This window comes from Typopeltis vanoorti, chromosome 3, assembly GCF_054136105.1.
Source record: "Typopeltis vanoorti isolate ZY-2024b chromosome 3, IOZ_Tvanoo_1.0, whole genome shotgun sequence".
Lineage (NCBI taxonomy): Eukaryota > Metazoa > Arthropoda > Arachnida > Uropygi > Thelyphonidae > Typopeltis > Typopeltis vanoorti.
The window spans coordinates 114,240,254-114,266,636 of NC_143551.1; the positions used below are offsets into that span (position 1 = coordinate 114,240,254).

A 26,383-nucleotide genomic window follows, 5' to 3' on the forward strand; every position below is an offset into this window, starting at 1 on the left:
CACCAGAAAATTTAAAAAACTGCTTCTTACTATGAGAAAGTTGTTAATTAAATGACATCTTGCTTAGATGTTATGCCAATGCTCAAGAAAAAGGCAAAACTGTGCACATGTTATGAAAATAATTAAGTGAACTTATCTTAATGTGAACATTTTGTAAAAGAAAAAACATAATTCTGCTAGTTTCATGAAGAAATTATGAATAAATAACTTTCCTACACTATTATAAAGAACTCTATCACTATTTCCAGGAGTGCTGTAGTCAGTAATAGTGGTGCACAATTAGTGGACTGAAATGGAAGTTGTTCTATTGTATTTTGAGCGCATGTTCAGAAGTGAAAAGAATCATTATAATAGACACCGCTATAATCAGTTGTTCAAGTGGAAGCAGAATTGTGGACATTATATGAAGATTGAACAGAAATTAGAAGAAAAGTTGGAAAGAGATGACAGAGAGGAAATATTTTCAAAAAGAGATGTGTGAAGTTTATTGTAGTTATCAGTCCACATAGGATCTATTCCGTTAAAACTGAAAAAACTTTACCTTTCCAGTTCATATAGAAATTGACCAAGCAAAGTTTATTTGTAAGTTATGCACTTGCTATTTGATCTCAGTCTGAAAAGTGATTAATATTAATATGGTTTTAGTTAATTATTTAATGAAATATACCATGACTTTTATATAGAAAGTAAATCCATTCAAAAGTAACTAAACTGTTGATATGGTTTAGTAATTTATTCAACGAAGCTTGCTGTGACTTTCACACAGAAATTGAAGTGTTTTGGACGAAAACAAGATATATGTTCAGTATTCTGTGATTAAGGATGCAGGAAGAATTTAACTAAGTTATGTGATTATTATAGGAGCAGTTTCAGTGTCTTTAGTGAAAATATAAAAACAAGTTGGCTTATATAATTAAAGGAGGCAGTACAGGCTGTTACATGTTGTGATCTGGAGAGAGAGAAGTGTGTGTAGACACATCAATTTTATATTGTGTACCAAGAGGAAAGTATAAACTTCCTAACCCATTGCCTATAGTTGATTGATTCTGGGTAATACAGACCTTTAATGGATAGACTAAGGGAGAGGCCACTGATATGAAATAATACAACACATCTTTTGAAGTCTAGAAGTTCTTCTACATATACAAGAGATAAGACTTCTGAATTGATGTAAAGTTTTTTCAATATAAAAATGAAAAAGTGGACATCTTAATGACCATGTTTTTTAAAACCAAATATACACCTTTTCCAATTTCTCACTGCTTTTCAAGCAGATCATCCATCCTTCTTCAAAACAGATGAAATCATAAACTATTACTCAATGAAAGACTCAATGTTTGATAAACATTTTCACTCTAACAAAGAAAGTCTTTTTTTTTTTTTTTATTAAAGATGTAAGGAAGATGCTTTTATCCTTCATTAAGAAACTTAAGGGTCAAAGCTGTATAGCTGGGAGGAGACCTCCACGTAACCTTTTAAGGAAGGCAGAGAACCGACCAGGGCTTCTGACCTAATATCCAATCCTAACCTTCTCATGGTGCACCCTGTTAGATATATACCTGGATACTGAACGAACGAGGATGGGTTGGCAATTTGGGATATAGCCGACCAAATTGTATTCTTAATGGTTTAAACCACAATATAAAATGATGGTACAACATGACAGAATTTCATGCTGGCTGGGACATCACCCGGCTAAACAAGGTACCTATTGTTTTCGCCAGGGAACCAGGATGAAAAGCAAAAAGTCAGCTACGGAACAAATCCTGAAACACACCCCACTAAAAATCACTAGATTTCAAGATTGGGACTATCAACATAAGAAGCCTGAATGGCAAACAAATGAGCTAGCTGAGGAATAAGTACCAGATCAACATAATAGGGGTAACTAAAACAAAAAAAAAGACAAAAATTGGTGAGATCTTTCTGAGCAATAAATACAAAATATTATTATTCAAGCAATGACAATCAAGGAAAAGGAGTAGCTGTAGTATTTAACATTAAATATGAGGCTAATCTTCTTGAATGGCAGGCGATATCAAGTAGAGTGATGTGGGCAAATATCAGAATAGGGAACTGGACAATGAGACTTATTTATACCTATGGTCCCACAGAAGGTTCTACTAAGGTAGAAGTGGAAGAATTATTTTTAGGGAAAGTGACTGACACAATGAAGAGGAAAAGTTGGTCCTTGTTGGAGATCTAAATAGCAGAGTAGGAAATGATTCTCAGACATACAGAAATGTTTTGAGACTCTTTGGAGAAAAGAGCAAAGCTAATAATAATGGAAAATACCTGTTGGATTTCTGCTCAGGACATGGACTGGTTATTACTAACACAATGTTCCTATATAAAACATGTGCACAAATTCACATGGAGAGAAGAGGCAAGAAATAAGAAAAGTCTCATTGACCATGTTACTGTTGATAGTGATGTTTTCACACTGGTGCAGGACACTAGAGTGTACAGAGGATTTGAAATTAGAAGTGATCACCATTTAGTCTTGAGAAGGATAAAATTGAATTTCGTATTGAAAAGAATAACATGTAAGAAAGTTTTAAAGCGAATAAAAGTTGAGCAGCTCTCAGATGTGAACTGCAGACTAAAATACAGAAAGATTATTGAAAAGAAAATGAAAGAGTTTGAGAACAGAAACCAAATCTTGGAGGTTCAGTGGCAAATCCTGAAGAAAACATTGATTGATTCAGCCAGACATGGCTGAATCAATCATGTGGCATGTGGTGAGTATGTCTGCAAGGGTAGAAAAATAACCATCTGTTATGTTGTGGTGTACAGATGCTTCTCCTTAATTTGGACCAGGAGTGTTGTCATAGTGCTCATAAAAATTAATGTTAGGCATGGAAATGCAACTGTTTCATGGCCAGCACTGAAATGCCTACATAAATAAATCCTTAGGATTTAAACAGAGTTTAGAATTTCAAACATTTAGATTACAGCAATATCATTATATCCTGCCCAATCTTCTTCCCTATCCATCCATTCATCCATCTGGTCATTGGACATTAACAGATGTTGTATGTTCACTCAGATGATCAGTGATGTGCTATGCCAGTCCTCACCACGTGGTCCTATTGTACGCTTTTCTGGAGGCTTCAACTCTTTGAGATCAGTCACTCCAGGCACACCATCCATCCATCCCACTGACAGTCTACCCGTTCCTATTTTTTTCCAGAAACTTTACCTTATATTACTGTTTTGAAAGGTCCTCTTTCTATCCTTTCAATGTGTCCAAAATATTTCAACTTTCTTTTGTCAATATCCTTAAGAAGTCTTAAAGTTCTACCAATCCTTTCTAGCATCCACCTTTCAATATATACTATCTTCAATAACCTTCTGTAACATCTCAAAAGCAGCTATCCTATCACTTATCTTCCTAACCCCCCCCCTCTAAAAAATATCACTTCTAGTCAGATGAGTCAACTATTCTGAATATAAAATGTACATAATATACATATTATCTGACTTCTGGCTACCTTTGGCCACAGAGAGAAAGGGGGAGGGAGATCCACAGTGCAAGCCTTGCTGTGGTATGGAGTAATAAATCAATACACAAATATGCTTCAAATCATTTGGAAATGTTTGGATATGGCTGCTACAAGGAGAACACTATTTACCAGAGTGTGCCATCCATTATTCTGTTATGTGGTGGTGTACAGATACTTTTGATTTGTACTAAGAGTCACTGTCAGTGCTCATAAAAATTAATATTAGGCATTATTTTTGAAATTGTGGATAATTTATTTATGCTATATTCTGAAAAATGCCAACTGATATGTCCCAATGTCATAAAGGAATGATGATGCAAAGTAAGTTTGAAGAAATGGTGCAACTTTTCAATGGCCAGCACTGAACTGCCCATCTAAATCCTTACGATTTAAACAGGATTTAGAATTTCAAACATTTAAATTAGAGCAGTATTATTATCTTGTTCTGCCCATTTACAATTACATCTTTATAAATACTAACCAGAAACAACATAAAAATCATCATCTCCAATATCCCAAGCATCTTCTATGCTTTCTTGAAAATCTTGAAAGGAACTTGAGGATGTGGTTCTCCTATGCTTTGGCCTGGTTAAGTCTTTCTTTGGAGTTGATGGGCTGAAAGCCAAATCAAAAATATAAGGAATGTGAATTAATGTAAAGAATAAACTAAAAACATATGGAATACTTCATATATTTTATAAATTTATACTAAACAATAAAAATACATCAATTAGTTTGCTTTTTATGTGACTGCCACATAAAAGCTTTGCTGATTTTTTATTTATTAATTATTTCTTATATTTTTAAATTATTTTTTGCTTGTCTGAAAATTCTATTTTAGACACCACACATGGAAATTTTTTTTTTCAAACAACTTCAGGTCCAGGTATCTAATAAGAAGGTAGTGATCTCACACCAGGCAATGAAATTCATCTCCTATCTAAAAGGTATTCAATGCCCTTGGCAGGATTCAACACTCAGCCAACCAAGCTAAATTAAACCTCTTCAAAAGTTTCATAAATAAAAAAGAAAGTCCCTATAATATGCAAATCCTGGTAACTAAGAAGTGGTTAATTTTACCTTACAGATCAAGAAACCAGTGTTCACAATCCTTATGGACTAAAACATTATCTTGAAATATAAATACAGTCATCTCAACAAAGAAGTAATGTGAAATACCTTCAAAATTTTCATTGCCTTATGCTAGCTTGCTGTCTTTATCAATTTGACTTCTTTAAATTTTTATCTCACGAGCTGCATTTACTTTAGTCCAAATTCCTAAACAGGATGTTTTTATTGGGACTTCAATATCTGTGATCAAAACTAGCTTCTATTTTCTTATAATTCTACAGTCAAGTTGAAAGAAACCGAATTTTGCTGCTAACCAAACACAAACTGTCTACCAATCCAACTAAATATCATAATCCTCTCAACACCCTTGATCTTCTTTTAACCAGTTCTCTTTCAAATATAGTGTGGATGTCAGATCTCCTCTTGGTAATCCAGATCACCATCTCATCCAAGTTTCCTTTTCTGCAAAACATTCCTCCTCCTCCCCCCCCCCACCTTCTGCCTTTTGGCAGCATGATAGCAATAACATCTGTGATTTTTAGTTCCTTCTCATAATGTGATTAGTGGATGCTCTCCTGATCTAATCACATGCTCTGATCAAATAACTGAAATAATATTTGCTAGAATGAAAATGCATCTTCTGTTTCATCCTAAACTGCTAACTGCTATTCAATTCTTCAGAAAGTGTGATAAGGTAGCACAAGCCAAACATTTAGCATACCATGAAGTGACTCAAGACAAAAACACTACTTCACAGTCAGCCTCAAATAAAACGAGCAAATTTTAATTCACCTCTGAAAGGGCAAAGCATAGAAAAATAGTCTCCTGTTCAAAACGATATTCATGTACCATCTGATGTCTTCTCCTGGACAAGTGTGTATGTCAAAGGAGCTTGTCTTCCATTGTTGCAGTGCCTGGATGTAATCAATCTGATGTCTTCAATTATTCAATGTTTGGCATCCAAGTATAGATATGTTATGATTGCATGTGGAAGCAAGTATTATATTAAGTATTAATAATAACTAATCTGTTATCATGGGCAAATTCCAACAGTCTTTTGCTGGTGTTAACACCCCCCCCCCAAAGACCAAACCTGTTGCACTCAGACTTAACTGTCATACTTTCCTTTCTCCCACTTTTGCATTGAAGTTTTCTGGAATGAAGAATACATCTCCCTTTGGCAGGCAGTCCAAAATAATTTGTAGGTTTTCACAGACTCCTCACTCTTCATCAGACCTATTTGGGGGTGTGAAGCGCACACCCTCAAACTGGCAGAATAAGCCTGAAGTCTAATAAGTATCCTATCATTTATGGCTTACATCCAAGAAGGGATCATGCCTGACCTTTCCTCAATACCAGAAATATCTCACAGTGCTTTGAATCTCCCTGAGACAACTAGCTCAGCATCCTGACTTCAAATGATTCCCATTCCATATGGTCTCTGTAATGTCCAGGATGTTAACTCTATATCTATCCTTTTCTCTCTCTACAAATTATGTCAAAGGAGCATCTGCCTGAAGACCTGGACATCCTATCTGCCTATGTAAAGCTCACCTCTGAGATTAATCTTATGTCTTTTGTATCCTTTATTCACAATAACACTGATCTGTACTGGAGTCTGTAATATACTTCCTGAACAGGACCTCTCAGCCTAAGCCTTGAAGGCAGCTCTTATCACTCTGTGTAGCAAAAAATGTAGCATAAGATTTGTTATAAGGCACAATCAAATTTTGGAGTGAAGTTGTTGTAAGAAGAAGTGATAGGTTGCAGAGGCATTTCCATAGAATGGGTGCAATATCCATTCATTCCACTGATATCCATGGCTTCTTATTCTTTAATTAAAAATAACTCTTTTGGAGCATCCCTCATCTGCCACCTGGTAAGAGAAGTTCTCCCTTCTGGCATTTTTGTTATCTGTCATAGTATCCCTGGGGTAACATGAGAGATAATGGCTTTGTCAGAAAATTCAAAGAAACTTCAGAAATGCTACACACACACAATAAGAACCAAGATATCATTTACATCAAGTCTCATAACTGTTCTTCAGAAATTTCACATACATATCTTGAATATGATGCACATTTTTTGTAACATGATAATTCCCAGTACATATTCCATCCATTTCCACTTCCTTCCAAAGCAGTATACACTGCTTTGGAAAAACTGAAAACTAATGAAGTTTATCTTAGATTATGTGGTCTTTATAGTGGAAATGTGCAAGAATTTCACCACAGAAGTTAAACTGATGGTATCTATCTTAATTCTGCAGAGAATGAGTATTCTGAAGTAGCTGACAATTCATTGTTTGCTTTGTTTTACTAACAAAAACAAAAGTGGAGTCATTTTAGGAAAGTGATGCATGGAAAACATGACATTTCATCATGTACAATCATTTTCAGTTTGTGGTTTAAGATGATATGATTAAAATTCAGTCAACTAAGTCTTAAATATCCAAACCAAATGTGGGATTCATCAAATAGCAAAGAAAAAGAAAGAGCACCTGCTATCCTAAAAGATGAGCTATTTAAAGCAATAAACCAAATGAAAACATACAAAACTCCTGAAAATTGACCAAATTCCTACTGAACTCTGGAAACACAGAGGCCAGGGAAGCACAAAATATTTATTGAAACTTTTTAACCAAATTTTATTCTCAGGAGAAATATCTATATAATTCGATTCATTCAAATTATAAAATCGCATGCATAAAATAATGGAAGAAATCATAGAGGAGGAACAAGCTGGTTTCAGACCCACAAGATCTACAATTGATCAAATCATCACACTTAATACTATAGCAGAAATGTGCTGGGAACAAAATATAACACTGTACTGCAGCTTCATTGACTTTAAACAAGCCTTTGATGCCATAGACAGAGACAAACTGATCAACATCCTAAACTCTAATCAATAGATTCCAAATTATTGACCTTCATTTCAAACTTTTACAAAGACACAAACGCAATCGTCAAATTTAATAATATAAAAACCGAAGAATTTAAGATAGAAAAAGGAGTCATGCAGGGCTGTCCAGTATCACTGCAGTTATTCAACTTATATCTAGAAAAAATATGCAGAGCAATCTTCAATGAACCAGGGATAAATATAAATGGAAAAAACATCAACATCATATACAGATGATACAGTAATCCTGGCAGTATTCAAGCTACAAATAGAAAAAAACAATCCATCTTTTAAATGAAGCATGTAAAAAACTTTGGAATGAGGATCAACAGCAGTAAGACCAAAATAACGAAAATAGGAAGAGAAGCCAAAAACATCACAATAATCCTGGAGAACCAAACACTAGAACAAGTAAAATCCTTTGTCTACTTAGGAAGCACCATTACACATAATTTTGACAGAATTAACATTGGATGGTCAAACATGAATAAATTAAACAAAATATGGAACAATAACAAACTCTCAAAACATCTTAAAATCAAACTATTCAAAGTCATGACCATACCTACAGCAACATATGGAAGTGAGTCATGGCGACTCACTAAGAAGGAATTACTCAAAATAAGCGCATTCGAGGGGAAGTGCCTAAGAAAAATAAACAAAACACACTGGACTGAACATACAACCACAGAACAAGTAAACCAGGATCTCAACTACCAGGACAACCTTACAAACATTCTTCAGCAACAGCTCCGATGGTTCAGCCATGTCCAGAGAATGCCTCCTCACAGACTTCCAAACATTGTGCTAAATGGAAGAACAAGAAAACAGCATCCACCCAAAAGGAGGAGGAAAAGCTGGCTCAGATCCTTAAAAGAAAGATGCAAATTCCCCAACTTCATTGCTATGTTCGAGAAGACTAGAACTATTTGGAGATAGATTGTACAAAGGGGGACTCAACCCATCACGAGACGGATGAGATTGAAGAAGTCTTGAATGTCTCAAACTGCCAGCCACCTTTGTTCATTCATTTGTGAGGATACCTCCACACAGCTAGTAATGAATGCAGGGAGCCCACTAGGGCTACTGACCCAGTGTCATTGTATGGTGCACTCCATTACTAGATATCCACATATCCGAGTGATATCTAATAATGGAGTGCACCATAGAATGACACTGGATCGGTAACCCAGTGGGCTCTCTGCATTTCTTACTAGATATGTGTAGGTATCCACACAATTATCTAGATTTTACTTTTTAAGCAACTTAAATTCCACACATCTCCTTGTTAATTTCTGTTCCCCCCCCCCCCACCACCACCACCAAGGAAAGCTTCCTGCTACATGTTTCCATCAGTTTCTGGTGTAAAACCACAAAAGAAGTACTGATATAAGAGATGAACATGGTATTTTATCACTAATTTCCTATCAACAGCCTTCTTCCAAACTGGTGCATTGTTTGTCAGGTGATTGATTTTATCAGCTTTGCATTTCTATCTTCTAAAGCATTTCTAACAGCATCAACTTACTATATCTTGTCTTCCTCTAGGTCATTCACCTGCCATATTAGCTTTAAATACTTGTTTTGCTAATCTCTCTCATTCTGTTTAAGAAATCATTCAAGCTTAGATTATACATTCTGGAATATCAATAATGCTAAGAGTTCTGTTCTGATATCATTATTTCTTAATATGATTCTGACAATGATGTCATTCATCTGTTCATTCAATCTCTAATTTTTCTCAAACTCTCATATTTATGTCTTCAGTTATTTAATGAATGATTTATTTCTAACCAAACTCTCACATCCTAATTAAAACAGCAACTGATGGGAACCTTCTTTTTTATTCTCTAATGACAATGTGCTTGCTGGAACAATTTGGTGACTTTGACGGGATGACCCAGTGACTATGATTAGTTGTGTGAAAAGCCTTGGGATGGTTTAATTGCAGTGAAATTTTGGTGAATGCGTGTACAGAAGAGATAGCAGCATGGATGGAATATAGTAGGTAGATTTAGTTTGTAGATAGATGATTGGAGTTGAGGCTTAAATTTGTGAATATCAGATTAAGGTGCAACGTTCGACTGGCTGCATCCATGACAAGCCCTGATCTGGCATTAGTGAGGTTATGACCAATCTGGCAATAATCAATGCAAATGGTCTGTATTATAAATTGAACACAGTTTGGTTCACATACCACAAATGCATTGAGAATTGAATACCTTCAGGTTCTTAATGTGGGATAATGACTTAACACTAAGTCAGAATCCCATCTAGGCAATGCAACAATACTGTTCATGACTTGCACATTGAAAGGCAACACTAGCTGGAGTTACTTTCATATTGTTACAGTGCAATTGCTCTGGCGATGAGGCCACTAAAATGGAAGCATTAAGGCAGCTGTTGAGACTAGTGTGGCATAGGATGCAGCCGCTGCTTCCTATGCCACACCATCCCTGTGTGACATACAGGCTCCAAATTGTCCATAAATAACCTAGGTACTGTTCTGGGTGTTGTGCTAAGAAGAGCAGTCACCATACTACGATTTATTGAGACTCTTCCTCTGACTGGAGGATTTGTCTACACACAGAAACATGTGTTAAGCCTAGTTAAGATCCTTGTAGGCATAAGAATAAAGATAAATAAGCTAGTGTGTAAGCCAGCTAAGGAAAGAACAGATGGGATCAAAGCTTGCATGGATAATCAGAAAAAAGCGCAACGTGCAACTGGCCTCATCCATGGCAGGTCCTGGCATTAGTGAGGTTATGAACAATCTGGCAATACTTCAAATCTACAGGTCTGTACTATTACAAGTAGTGATGAGTACATCTGATAGTCATACTGTGGTGAATGTATGAACAGAAGGCCTTTAGGTTCATGTGCCACAAGGATTGGAACTTCTTGCTCTTAACATGGGATGATAACCTGAACATATTGCACGTTGACAGGTAGCACTAGCCAGAGTTGCTTTCATACTATAACAATATGATTGCTCTGGTCATAATCCACTGGTGATGAGAATAGAAGCATCAAGGCAGCCACTGCTTGAGCTTATGTAGCCACTGCTTCGTATGCCACACCATTCAGGTGTGACATACATGTGAGCACCAAATTGTGTGCAGGTGATCCAGGTACTGGTCTGGATGTTGTGTTTAGAACAGCCACCATACTGCAATCTATTGAGACTCATTTCTTTCTCTTTTCCTGTATAGTTTTACAGTTTGTCTTTTTATTACTAATTTTTATACCAAATTTGTCATAACAGCCTCCTGCAATGAATCCTGAAACTCTATGCAGGTACTATGTAATAAATAATAACTTGGCTAAAAACTCTTGAAGACTTGTAGCAATTTATTTAAGGTAATGTCAGCTGAATAAAGAACTAAGTTTAATGCTACTTGTCATAATAACCTGGTCCATAAAGCTTACAAATAACAGTCAAGATAGTGTTCCTTTCCTTACACCAGGTTTAACATCAATCTTCTTGAATACTTCAATTCTAACTGGCAATATAAGTTTAAGCTAATATCACTCTGTATGGTCTAAATGAAATCTTGCATAACAGTTTGACACAACTTTTTTATATCCTTTTTCAGGAAAAATAAAAGCATCTGCAAACTGGATTCTCAAGTTAATGGCACACAGTGAAAATCAAATATAATATGAGAGTAAAGAAATTAAAAATTTCTGCTTTACTGAATATGTGTGATAAATACTAATTAATGTCCTTACAAATTTATACTTGTTATACATGATTGTTGTCTTGAAATGAAAGAAAGCACCCAAAATTTGCCAAATTTAATAGCAAGCAGGTGTTTTACTGCAGATAAAGATATGTTAAACCTTACATGTGATTTGAAGCTAGATCAATTAAGGAACTCCAATTTGCTCTTTGATAACTTATTCTTGGATTTCACTATAGCACAGGGTATTATAAAAGTATTAAGTCTTATCATATAATGGAGAAAGCAAAACTGGATGCAAATGATGTGTGCATCCCACTTTCAAGTCACTACCTGCATGACAAAGTAATATGGTACATTCAAAACAGGGATTACCTGCTTTTCTCTAGAAAGGGGAAGGAAGGAAGAAAGGTACAAAAAAATATAAGGTACAAATAATAATAATAATAATAATATAATATATTATTTTGAATATAATTATTCAAAATAAATAATGACCATAACATTTTTGAAATACAACTAAAAAGATCTCAACCCACACTATTATAAACTTTCAGGGACCAAACTAATATACAGTTTATTATAATAAAATATTTGTTATAATGAATTTAGAACAGCACTGATATTGCAAAACATTTTAGAACATTTTGGAATTTGTTAAGCAAGGAAATTTATTAAGTACAATAAATACAAAACGTATTTACAATACAAAACATAGACTGAAAACCTTATTGACCCCAAATGAATGGGCAGTTTTCTCTGAAAGTACCCAAACACACATCAACGACTATGCGCTGTTAACTGAAGCTCAACACACAAAAAAATGGTATGCCTTAACAGGCACAAAATACATAACACATACTGTTCCCGATCTTTCAGACACCATCGCCTCACGACCCACACATGACAACTCCATCAAAAATCTTTCACACCACATCCTCACACCCGACAAAATCACCATCCTAAACAAAGGACTAAACTTCGCGATATCCCCTAAATACATACCGAAAAAAAGACATCATCATCGAAATCCAAGCGAAACTTGAAAATGACCCAAACAGAGACACAATATTCCAAAAAATAAACAACATTATAAATAGCAAAATAATAGTAAAACCCAACATTACTCCCAACTTACAAAGAGCCCTTTTATCGTTAAAGAAGAACCCAGATATCATGATCACAAAAGCTGACAAAGGAGACACTGTAGTTATCATTAACAAAACTGATTACCACAACAAAATAATGGCCATCTTAAACGACCAACACACCTACCAAAAAATCCACAATGATCCTACCCCCGACCTCATAAAACAAATAAACAGCCCCCACACACACCTTAAAAAGTCAAAACAAAATAGATAAAACCAACACACACCTTAAAAAGTCAAAACAAAATAGATAAAACCACAATGAGACACACAACCCCCCCCCCTGCACTACATGCACCTCCCTCATGTTTGGGAACATCAAAACCCACAAAGACGGTTATCCGATATGACACACAGTCTCCTACAAGAACACCACAGCTCCTTTATCTAAATTTGTTGCCAAACTCATCAAACCACTACTAACAACGTCTTTCTGTATGATCAAAAATACGGACGACTTATTCTGGAAAATAAATAACACTACTCCATCCCATGATGACATCCTCACCTCACTAGATGCAACTTCTTTATACATCAACGTGGATGTCCCCAGAACATTGGACATCGTACACACACTTCTCACTGAGGACCACACCCTACACATGCACAAAATTAACACCAAATGACATCATTAGCTTGATCAAACTCACAATATCCGCCAACTTCTTTAAATTCAAAAACTCCTCATATGTTTAAATTTTCAGTCTCCCAATGGGCCAAAACATCAGTGGACATCTAGTAGAATTATTCCTGGCACACATTGAATCACTTCTACTCCACCTGTCCCCCCCCCCCCCCCCGGCATCACCTTTTATGGCAGATACGTAGATGATATTCTATGCATTGGCAAACCCTCACACATCTCCGCCTTACAAACATCCCTCAACAATTATAGCAACAGACTACAATTCACCGTGGAAACAGAACAAATCCATCAATTTCTTAAACCTGACTTTAATCAGAAGCCATAACAGGAGCTACGAAGATATTCCACAAACCCACACATATCGGAAACTACCTCCATTTCAATTCATACTACCCATATTCCGTCAAAAAATCAGTCATCCTATCACAATTTATCAATGTTTACAAATTCTCAACCAACAGCACAATTATCTTAACAAGGAACTAAAGTATTTAACACAGGTTTTTAAAAATCGCAACTACCCCACACATCTAATAAATTACGCGAACAATACGGCAAAATCCCGTCTAAACAATAATACTACCAAAACAGACTTCCCTACATGTATGGTCATCAAATTACCATACATCCAAAACACATACAAAGCCTACAAATACATTTTCAAAAACACGGACTATAAGTTAGTATTCACCACGAACCAAAAATTAGCAACTCTCCTAAAACCTACTAAATCTCTCACTCACAAAGAAATATTCGAACACCACAACGTAGTCTACAAATTTCCTTGTCAAAAAGACTGTGACGTCACCTACACTGGCTCTACAATTAGGTCTTTATGGACAAGAGCACTTCAGGGATTGCAATATTCCCATTCCGGAATATCTTAACACAGAAAAACATCGCAACATCAAAAAGAAAAACAAAACACAGAGTACAGGGAAGACAGAAATTGCAGCTCACGTGCCTTGAGCAAAAACATATCCCCCAAATCGACAAGGCCATAATCATAGACAAACAAGACAACGAAACAATGCTTAGAATATCTGAAACTATTGCCATAAAATGCGCTGAAAATTCTATCAACATCCACCGCCCTACCTAATTTCCGAATGTTGGATGATCCAGAACTTACAAATTAAGCCACGCCTCCGGCCATGTAGCGACCACAAATGCCCTAATTTGCAGATGCAACTTGCAGCCTTGACATAGCCCTACACTCATTCCCACAAGGTTCCAATGACGGTCAGACGACGTCCGAAACGGTCCACACCCCGTTAATCCCTGTCCCAGTTTCCACATAAGGATATTCTTCCCCTTCGTTTCCAACCCCACACACACAAAAAATGCGGCCCTAAACAAAATAATATATATATATATATATATATATATATATATATATATACATACACATATTATTAATAGTAACCCGGGTTTCCAATCTTATTTCCTGCGTCAAAACGCGGGAAATAAGATTGGTCTGTCACTGTACTCCATGCTTTGTACAAACCTATCCACTTTACAATCAAACAGCCAAAATCAAATGCTCACATGTGTAATTTAATTATTCATTTTGGAAAGGATGTGTGGACTTTGCTGATGACAACCTCTATCATTAGGTGCTCTTTTTTTATTTGATCTGTTTACATGTTACAGCATTATGGGTCAAGAAGAAACAGGTTCAAAATTAAAGATAACATTGTGCCATTAATATACAATATAAGTATATAAAAAAAACAGACTAAAAATTGAACTTAAACATGCTGTGACTTGCACTTACACATTTCAACATGAAAATAAACATGTGTGACATCACTTCTCCTGCAACATTTAGTCTCACAAATAAGCGGGATCACTGTTGCACTCTTCTTCAGATTCCACTCTTCTTCCCAACTCAGTTCTGTCACATCTTCTCTACTTAAGTTCTCTTTCATATTATCATTTACACAGTCCTATCTCAACTCATATCATCCCCTTCACATTTCTCCAACATCTCCATGTTCATAACTCAACACATATCCATACCAGTCAATATGCTCCTTGGACCTTCTTAAAGATCTCTACCACTTTAACTATTGTTCTTATAACTCGTTTATAATTCTGTCTTCCCTATCTCATCCGTGAATCTGTTTGTACATTCTTCTCTGCTCAAAAAGCTATTTTATACCCACCCAACTACTAATCCTATATAAATCCCAAATTTGCCCATTCTTAGAATCCTGTTCACACATTTGCAGTAGTGCACCAAAACCCTCCTTAAAAATTATTGGTGCTGTCCAGAAGAGAGCAATTTGACTCATGCATGACCCTTTCAGTCACTTCAACCTCTATCTCACAAGTGCAATATTTCAGCTCTACGTCTCTTCTACAGGTACTTCCATGGTCACTGCTCTAGTGAATTGGCAAAAATCATTCCTCCACTAGGCCTGTTAAAACAAGAGCAGCAGCTGTTCAACATCCTTTTACAGTACAACTGCAAACTCATCATACCTACTGTTCTACTCTTCTTCATTTATTACATCTATCTCTGTCCTCTGGAACAGTCTTCCCCACGATGTGTTTCCCAACAATTGCAACCTATAGCTTTTTTAAAAATATCAACAGGTTTCTTCTGACTCTGGCAATCCCACTCATTCACCACTCTCCAAGCAAAATATCTAGTCCTCACTTCCTTACTAGTCACACTCTTACTCACTTTCCATGGATGAGTTCTAATTTTTCTCATATTATTTCATGTACTGCAATATTTCCTCCCCATCAATCCTATAAACACCTCTAAGCAAATTTATGTCTCTATCATATCTTCCACTTACCGTGTTTCCCCGAAAATAAGACCTAACCGGAAAATAAGCCCTAGCATGATTTTTCAGGATGCTCGTAATATAAGCCCTACCCCAAAAATAAGCCCCAGTTAAGATCATCAGCCAGACGGACACATTTAGTATGTCTGTTGCAACACACGACGGAAGTATTGAATTATAAAATAATAATATTAATATATAATTAAATATAAATAAATAATATTATTGACATTAATACTTAAAATAAATGATAACATAAATTATAATTAAGTATATTTGTAAATACCCAAGCGGATGCCTTTGGACGAGAGGTAAATGCCTATGTAAACAGATGAATTCAAGATTTATTGCCAAATGACCAATCTGAGTACAGACACAATGCAAGAGGTCGTGCCTTGGGTGAATTCATGGGATAAAATCACTGATAGCTGTGCTGCCAATGCACTATGAGCAGGCTACATGGACAAGAAGTGCTCATTTAAGGAGAGCTCTATTGCTGGACATGAGAGATTGGGGCCAATGGTTCTATAGGAAATGGAGTCGCAAGAAATTCAGACCAGAATTCGGGGTTTGGAGAGTTATGACGATGTTCCAGAAGAAGATGACATGACTGTATTTGAATAAATGTAGATTGTAGTACATGAATAAATAAAGATTGTTGTACATGAAAAAATAAGACATCCCCTGAAAATAAACTTTAATGCATCTTTTGGAGCAAAAATTAATATAAGACCAGGTCTTATTTTTGGGGAAATACGGTATCTGCCAATCAACTGGCTTCTCTGTAACCCACAAATCTTCAATTTCTCCTCATATTTAGCATCACACAGTACTTCCACCATCATTCGAGATGTGGATGAGGTGAGTTACACTCTTCAGAAAGCACTCACCTCATCCACATCTCCAAGTGCAGAGTTTTGCTTACAATTCTGTAAGCAAAACTCTGCACTTTATTATGACATACCATGGCAACACTATGTTACTTTCTATTATGAAAATTAATTCAATTTAAGAAGTTAGAGTTTTAGCAAGCTCCATTAGAAAAATGGAGTAAATAAAAAATGCAATTGGGGAAAAAAAAATTTCTCAAAATTTCTTAAAATTGTTATATTGTTATGGTGTTGTTTTCTCTATATTATTCGTTGTTCTACCTCTAAATAGCACGCTTTCAAATCTACTGTTGTGCCCTTAAAATATTAATTCAGTACTATTTCCTTTTCGGATATTAGCAAAATTTATTTTTATGCTGAGCCAGCCAATATCCTATAACAGAAGAGACTCTTGCTCAGGGAAACAAGTCCAAATTCAAAAGGGATACATACAATTATTAATCTTACACTAACGCTGTGCAGATTCAGATTCAGTTAGCAGTCGTGACCTGAATCTCACTTAAGCAATCATATCAAATTCCTTCCTGCCAAAAGGTTCTATTTCATAAGTGGTGGTATTAATTCGTAATCAGGCATAAACTCAGGTATAAGGTACAAAACATGTTTATTGGAAAAGCATAAAACATTTACAGTTAAGAAAATTCAAATACTCAATAGAACAAAACTCACTCTAAGTTAAGGTTCATACTAAATCATAACAATGAATTTGAGTAAGCTAAATCCTTCAATTACGAAAAGGGTAAGATTAAGTATAAGCATAACACTACTAGGATATAATTCCTTTCACAAGTTATTCACTGAACACTTTCATTAATACTCTATCAATAACCATCTTAATTCTAAATTTCATTAGTCAAGCCTAGCCATTCTCAATCGAAATACTGCCTATCAACAATTCTTCTTTGTTCCACGGGGTCTTAACTAATTCAATCAAATTCTCACTTAAAAGTTCTCTATTAGTGTCCTTAGTTTACAGTATACACAAATTTCTTATTCTTCTCAGCTATTTTTAACAGAGAATGAAATTCTTTACATTACCGGATCCTTTCAGATTTCATGCCGCCATCTCATGTAGATCTGGATTACCTTGCTGTATAGTTATCAGCCGTCTTTGCGCTTGGCGATGCACTATGCTTTTCTTTGAATCATTTCTGGACTGCGACGTGCTGTCTACCGCTCCGCAGGAAATTTTCTCCGTTCTCCTTGATGGGACTTTATTCGAAGGCTCGATTCGGCATAGGCCGTCATAACACGATCAGCTTCGCTTGGAAATCCTCAAGCATTCTCAAGAATAGGCCTCGTCGTCCGACATCACTGTAGTCAACCCACCGCTCTCTCACAAATCCCCCGACAAAACTCCTAACACTGGAATCCAGGAACCAAAGAAGAAAAAAAAAAGCCCCTGTAATATGGTGCGCATCGTCTTTTATTCACCCTTTCGGGTGCCCTCTATTCTATGTGTTTTTTATCCACGAACCCCATCGTTCATGCCCCTTGGGTGATCCTACACTCTCCCTAATCTGTTAGGTTACCCTATTCCAGGTAGTCGTTCTGACATCACTTTCCACGTAGGTACAGCCTCCATCGCTATGCTTGACTTGTACAGATTATACAAGATTATTCCGGATTACTACTTATTATTTTCTGGAAATTTCGTAATGTACTAGATAGCTTAATGGGATTTACAAATAACTTAACAATTCCCTTACATAATTCTTACTATTCTGACACAAAATTCTCTGCTTCTCATTTCAGTTAAACTGGAATAAATTTCAATATATGGCACATATGGACTACACATTATCAGATAACATAAATAAATTTTTCATAATTATTAACTGATGCGCAGATATCTCCTTAATTAGTAATATTTATCATGTTAAATCCTGAATGAATGATCTCTTTGCAAGATTCCTTCATTCAGGATCTAACAATATTATCCCAAAAGATCACATTTTCCTAATCATAGCCGAACTTAAGATGCAAGCTTGTAACCTTCATCTCTTCTGATAATGTGAAAATTTTTTGTAAGATAAGGAACTGAATGGCATTAGAAAAATTCCCAATCTTCAAGGAAGTAACCACTATAATTCTGCAAATGCCCATTTATTCCAACTGACATAGCAGAAAGTTTTGATTCCCATCCATGATGTGAGGAACCTTTATGTGGTCTCTTTCGACGAAAGATGAGTAAGAAGGTCTCATACAGAGGTAGAGGATTTCTTCCACCTGAAAACTCAGGTTTTTCATCCCCATGAACACACACATGGATTACATTCAGGAATACTTAAGACTTAAGCCATAGGTCTGATTCATCAGCTATGCCAGTCCCAAACCCGGATAAAATTGGAGGGGGGGGGGATTGAGATGGTGCCGTACCTCCCCATAAAAGGGGACTCATGGCCGTTGTAACATCACACGAAATACATAAATAAGCAGAAAGTTATCAAGCAATGTAAATATTCATGCAGCAGTTATCTAAATAGGTCTAAACAGTTAAATTGGTTGGCAAATGGTTAGCATATCCGCTCTCTAGCCAAAAGGCTGTAGGTTCAAATTCCACCGTGGGCACGAATGTTTGTGATTGTCTATGAAAATACTAGTGGTGGTGGTGGGCAGTAGATGGCACTGGTGAAGATAATGTAGTTGGTGGATTGAGTGGTGGAGACAGAGGGTTGTAGAGGTGCCCTCTCTCTCGATGAGTCTTTGGACTCCATGGAGTTACACATAATAATAATCTTTTATAGTGGGAAGTGTTCCTGAATGCTTATTTGAGAGAAAATATTTCTCAATGTTTATTTGAGAGAGATTTATTTTGCAAGACTTAGTAAATGACTCGATTCCACAAAAGTCAATCTGTCAAATTCTGAGTCTTGCAAGAGAGAATATTTAGTTCTGGTTATAATATTACTTGGAGTAAATAATTTCCTATATATTTTCACTTTGTGTTCTTGTGTGAACTTATATTTTATGTACACAGTTTAATATAGGTTACTTTGCTATTACTGTTTTACTTATTTTTATTGATTAGTAAAATTTCTGAATTAAAATAAGAATTCACAAGTGATGATTTTACAGTAAGATAATAGAAGAATGCTGAGTTGTTTGGACAACAATATTCTTCTAGTCTTCATAGTATTGACACTTCTCAGAAACTTAAAACAAGCACCAAATCAAAAGAACTGAAGACAGCACCATTAACATAAGAAGTATCAATAGAAAGGAAACAATTAGCAGAACTAGAAAAGTATTACAAGGATATAAGTGGCATTAGTGAGACAAAGAAGATTAAACAGGTGAGATCCTACTAATTAATAAATACAGGATGTTATATGTGGACAATAATGAGTATGGCAACAGCATTCAAAGCCAAACAAAAAATAAACTCCTTGACTAGAAGGTAATATTAAGTCAGGTGGATGAACTTCAAAATGGGGATTTGACAATGAAACTTATTTGTGCCTATGGTCCCAGGAGAAGGTTCTCCTAAGAAATAAGTGAATGAATTTTAGAGAAGACAACTCACAAAGAAAACAGAAAACTGGTCCTTGCTGAAGATCTAAACAGCAAGGAAGGAAGTGAATACTAGGCACATATATGTTCTGGGAAAATTTGAAGAAAAAGGCAAAACTAATAATAATGTTAAGTACCTAGTGGATTTCTTTTCAGGACATAGAGTAGTCATTGCTAAAAACATGTTCCAACATAAAGATGTGCATAAAAATGTGCAAAGAAATAAGAAAAGTTTCATTGACTATGTTATCAGTGGTAATATCTTCATGCTGATTCAGGATACAAGAGTATACAATAGACATGAAATTAGCACTGATCATTACTTACTTTTAAGCAAGATAAAAATGAATATTATATTGAAAAGAACATAGTACAGGAAAGTTTTATAAAAAGAATTAAAGGTGGACAGCTGTTACAGGTGAACTATAGATCAACTATACAAATAGTACTAAAAAAAGAAAGAAAGAAAGAATGAACCAAACCTTGGAGTCTCAGTAGCAAACTCTGAAGAAGGCACTGATTAATTGATTGATTCAGCTAGGCTGGCATGTGGTGAAGTTGTCTCTAAGGATAGAAAAATCAGAACTCCATATGAATGAAAAAGTTAAACAGGCAGTCCAAGAAAAGCATATCAAAAGTTCCTAGCAAAGTAAGCTGTAAAACGCCATAAGAGAATAAAGAAAAATATAAGACAGCTAAGCTATGTGTAAAAGTAGTTAAACAAAGTTATGGGAAGACATTAGTAAGAATATAAAAAATAAATATCAGGAAGAAAGTAGAATATTCTGGAGGCTACTGGGAAAAAAAAAAAAAAAAACTTAGAAATGGAGGAAAGTGTACAGTGAAAGGAATCAGAGATGATAAAGGTGATATGAAAACTGAAACTGAAAATATTCTAGATATCTGTCATAATTAATTTGAGAATGGTAAACAAAACAAGCTGTGTCAGAACAGCAGTAGAAATTATTCAAAGGGAATGCAATCAGGAGCATGTATCAACATTTGAGGGAGGAAAACTATCAAAAGCCTGAAATGTTGAAAGGCAGCTGAAGTAGATAGTATTTCACTAGAAATATTAAAATACAGAGGTACAGTAACAATACTGCATAATTCAGAAAGTATGGTTCCAGATGACTGGAGTAAAGCTCTTATAGTTCACATATATAAGTAAAGGAATATGATCATTTCTCTACTATGTGTTCCAGGCAAGATTTTGCAAGCATACTTGAGAAGAGACTAAGAAAAATTTCATTCAAAGAAACACTTGGAGAAGAACAAGCCAAACAGAGCTTGTCAAGATCAGATTTTCTCTTTATGACAAATATCTGAGAAATCATGGAAATATAACAAGGATTTGTACATAAATTTTATAGACTTGGAGAAACAATTTCATACACTAATCATAACAGTAAATGAAGTTCAAAGAATTCATAAATATTTCTGCATGCTACATGTCTATACTTTTCTTTGAGACCTTCTGAAAGTATCTCCACCACTCAAATGAATTCACATACAAGTTTTTATGAAACTTGGCTGAAAATTCTGTTGAACACTACAGCTTTTATTATTATTTTACAGCATCTCCATGGAATACAGAGACCCAAATCACATCATACAAATCCTATCACACCTCTCCTTGAATCCATTCACAGTCAGGGAACTCACAGCCAATCCTAGTAATCCATTTCACTCACTCACCATGAAGAAAATCTGGTCTGCACACCCACTACTAACCACACTCTTACACAATTTCCACAGATGGCCCCTGCATTCCTAGTAGCTAGTAAGTATAAGTTTCAGTAAGGAACTACCATGAGTAGACATATTACTAACTATTATAATAACGGAATTAACTCACGTAAATTATTCTTTATTCGTATAATTTTCACCTGAGTATCACAGGCATCATCAGTACAGGTACAAGGCTAATTAAACAATAACTGTTATATTCACAAAGCGCCACCTCAGTAGCTAAGGTTAAATTTCCTAAATTTATTTAATTATTCAATTATAATAATTTTAAAAAAATTATTTTTTATTATTTTTTTAAATATATATATATATATATATATATATATGTGTGTGTGTGTGTGTGTGTATACAATTATATGTTAGGAAAAATTTGCTGCTTTATAAAGTACTATCTCCCACAAGGGGGAAAGATGTAGACCATCAGATCTGTTTAGGTTAGGGGGAGTGAAGTAATGTTTCACATGCTTCTTTGTATAGCTGTTCCATTAGGAACCGACTTTTGTGAATGACTTTTGTCTTGTTCCACTCAGACATAGAGTTAAGTGGAACAAGACAAAAGTCATTCACAAAAGTCGGTTCCTAATGGAACGGCTATACAAAGAAACATTACTTCACTCCCCTAACCTAAACAAATCCGATGGTCTACGTCTTTCCCCCTTGTGGGAGTAGTACTTTATAAAGCAGTAAATCTTTCCTAACATATAATTGTATACACATATATATAATATATTTTTAAAAAAAATTACATTTTTTTTAATTATTATAATTGAATAATTAAATAATTATTTAATAATTAAATAACTAAATAATTAAATTTAAATAATTAATAATAATAATAATAAATAAATAAATTTAGGAAATTTAACCTTAGCTACTTAGGCGGCACTTTGTGAATATAACAGTTATTGTTTAATTAGCCTTGTACCTGTAGTGATGATGCCTGTGATACGCAGGTGAAAATTCCACGAATAAAGAATAATTTACGTGAGTTAATTCCATTATTATAATAGTTACTAGTTATTAAGTAATGGTACCTTTTTCTGCAAAAAAAAAGCATTTTAAAGTTCTTCCAATGGTGTTAGTTTCATTTTTATATACTATTCTTTTAAATAAATTTTTGAAATTGCTCATATTATTTGTGCTTAACCTGTAAAAAATGTGCCAACTTGGATCCTCAATAAAATTGAAAGGGAAGTGTGAAAATAAAAATAATACTAACTTACATGGATTCTATGCGTAAGGAATGCCCAGCTCCATAAACTGGCTTCACACTGAAAGAAAATGGGGGGGAAAAATCAAAAGAAATGACATAAACAGAGAAAATAATACTGTACTATAAATTCTACAGTTAGTTGTATAGAATTAATTATTATTATTATTAGGAGAGACCTCCAGAGAGTGAGGGATTGACTCATCGAGGAAAGTCATATCACCTGCACCAACCATTATACTTTTTCTTGAATTCGCACTTTAAGAAGTGTGAATTCATTCAAACTACCTGCACTCACAACTTCCAAAGCCAACCCTTTCCAGCACACACACACACACCACTATTTTAGATTTAGATCTCACCCCCCCCCTCGCCTTCTTGACTGCATTCATTCTCAACTTTCATGAATGCCCTTTCTCCACTGTCCATAAAATATAAAATTCCATCTACTTATCATGTATGACCCTCATCATATCATCCCTCTTTCTCTGTTTGCTGGTGTCTGCAATCCACAATCCTGATCTCATCTTTAACACTTTCCTTTGCATTCTCTCCACTTTATCAGCATTACCACAGAAACTAGAAGACTAGACCAGCACATAATAGCCCAAGTCAGGTCATGTCAATAGGCAAAATGACTTCATCTTTAAATGTCAAGGTTCATTTCAGCACTGCAATTATCCTCTGAGCTGTATTTGTAACCTTTGCTATATGACCCTTCAATTTCAACTTCCTATCTACTATCAATTTCCTATCAAGATCGTGGGCTTAATCAGTTTCTTCTGGTATAATACCACCAATATAATATGACACTGAATATCTTATTATACCAAAGTGCATAAACTTTACTAATATTGAACAGACAGCAATTTTCACATTCATTTCACTTCTATGCCTATTTATTCTTCAAGCTTTAAGGACACATTCTGATGTTGCATCATTTAAGTATTTTTAAATGCTTTCGACGCACTGACAATATCCTTCCCATCCAACAACTACCCATAGGAGAGAACCTAGCATACTCTTCCATTGATCAATTTCTTGTTTTGTAATTCAGCATGCAACCTTTTCTGAATAGCACTTTCCTAAGCTTAGCCACTTCCCAAGTCAGTACTGCACAAACAGCATCCCAAACCAGATGAAGAACATTTAACTGCCTCCATTCTAGGCAGAACCTAGCAGGGAGGCAAATACTACACAACACCTATAGCAGTGAAATCTCTTAGTTATTTCCTTTGAACTCACTATGTAATCACTTCTTCTTGAATTGCACTTTTCCTTAATTTACTATGAATGTCAATTTTCTATTGCACACCTTATACTCCTCATGCATCCGGATCAGTGCCAGCTACACCTCCATAATGCCTTCTCCCACAGTGGTTGCCAAATTTCACCATTCATTCATTTCTATCTTATTTATTCAACTGACTCTTGGTATACAATTGTACATTATTCATGTTAGGTGTGTTTTGCCCAATTCACATATTTTATTATTCGGTTTCTCTCACACTTCATCATCCCAGTGTTAATGTAAGCTGATTATTGAGCTTTCTATAATCACCCACATGATAATTTCACATATACTGGAATTATTTTGAGTCAAATCATTCCATTCTTTCTAGTCATGACCATCACCAACTGATGGTAAGGTTGATAGTTAATCAGAATCAGGTCCTCAGATAATTAACAAATCCAACACTCAATGTTTGCATTACTTCCATCACAGTGGCCAGGATAATTATCATGCAAGAACTTCAGAAATTAACACCCACTGCTTCCATTCTCCCCCCCCCCCTTCTTGGCAACCATATTCCCATAATTAAAATCCCCCGTTACAATGGATCATTTTATTTGCCCAAACAATGTTTAAATATTTCAGCCATTACCCTCTACATTCCCAACCTATAAAAGCATTCTATTTATTTCAACCTAACATCAAACAGCCTCAAACTATTACATATACTGCTATCTTTCAACCTTCACCTTCCACCTTAAGTAGTATAATCCTTCTACTATCATTAACAATACTCCTCCATTTCTAATATGTCCATCTGTTAACGAATTCTCAGCCTAGTTTCACATATACCAATAATCCTTAGATAAACCAATGATAGCCACATCATCCTGACTTCTCATACAGCTGACATTAGTACACAATCAAAGACACGAGATGAAAATAGTCCATGAAAAAGTGGAGAGAGAGAGAGAGAGTGGGAGTCAATTTATAAGTATTCTCTCTGGATATTATCAATAAATTTTAGGTTTTTTTGGTAAATGAACCAGAGTAAGTAGTAGCAGGATTATCTGTTAGCTTGTAGAGAGGTCTCACGATGTACCACTTCAGGTTCAGTCCTGTGTACTACTGAGTGGTCAGATTACAGAACAGGAAAATCTATACTATCCCTGAAGTCATGAAGATGCTTCATGCAAAATGAAGCATCTTCATGACTAGTTCACATTCAAATTGAGTGCTTACACTTAAGAAAGAGAAGAAACAAGAATATAATTTCTTAGCAAGTATAATTTACTTTGTAACCAAGTGAAAAAAAAAAACTTTCTACAACTATCTGTGATCTGAGGTATTTTCATTTCATACTTGGATTTCCAGGATATGTGAATCAAAATATTTGTAATTAATCCATCTTAAATATTTTCAACTGCGTTTGTATGTTACTTATTAAAAATTAATAAACTTACAGTATTTTAATAATTAGGTGATGTGCATTTTTACTACTTGTATATGGATAATGACTTCTGCATTAATTCAACCTTGGTATCTTTCTACATCTGTCTCCCACTGATGACTTTTGAATAATGTTCATCTTTGTTCATCAAGTCCAAAGATGAACATTTTGAATTATATTCATCTTGGGACTTGATTCTAGGGAGTAAAGCAGTTATGCTTTATGACAGATTTTTGCCCGATGAGCTTAAATGTGATCCTTCTGGGTCACTCAGTGAGATTTAGAGTGATCTTGGAGAGATGTGCACCTGCACCTTTACAGTACCTCAAATAAAGGTCAAATAAGTCTGAGTTATGACTTTTCCCACAATGCATAGCAATGCACACTGTTTGGAAAGAAGTCAATGGAACTCCCATGGGCAAGGTGCATTGTGCCATGTAACAAGTCATGTGTTTGTAGTCAGTATAAATTGGAAGAACATGATGCTCCAAAGTCAGTGCAACTGTGTCTGAGTGAAATGGCTGCGAGGAGGAAACTGATGGAGTTTGAAAGAGGCATTGTGATAGGATGGAATG

The 26,383-nt window shown here is 35.3% G+C and overlaps 1 protein-coding gene across 1 annotated transcript in view; it reads right to left on the reverse strand.

Annotated features, from left to right (window-relative positions):
* The window catches only part of Tbc1d22 (TBC1 domain family member 22), a 239,663-nt gene that overhangs the window by 183,175 nt on the left and 30,105 nt on the right, over window positions 1-26,383 (reverse strand). Inside the window, exons 2-3 of the mRNA XM_090415889.1 lie at window positions 23,138-23,185; window positions 3,988-4,121 (exon numbers count right to left, since the gene is read on the reverse strand). Of these exons, the coding sequence (XP_090272015.1) occupies window positions 3,988-4,121; window positions 23,138-23,185 (182 nt within the window). The remainder of the gene's footprint in view (window positions 1-3,987; window positions 4,122-23,137; window positions 23,186-26,383) is intronic.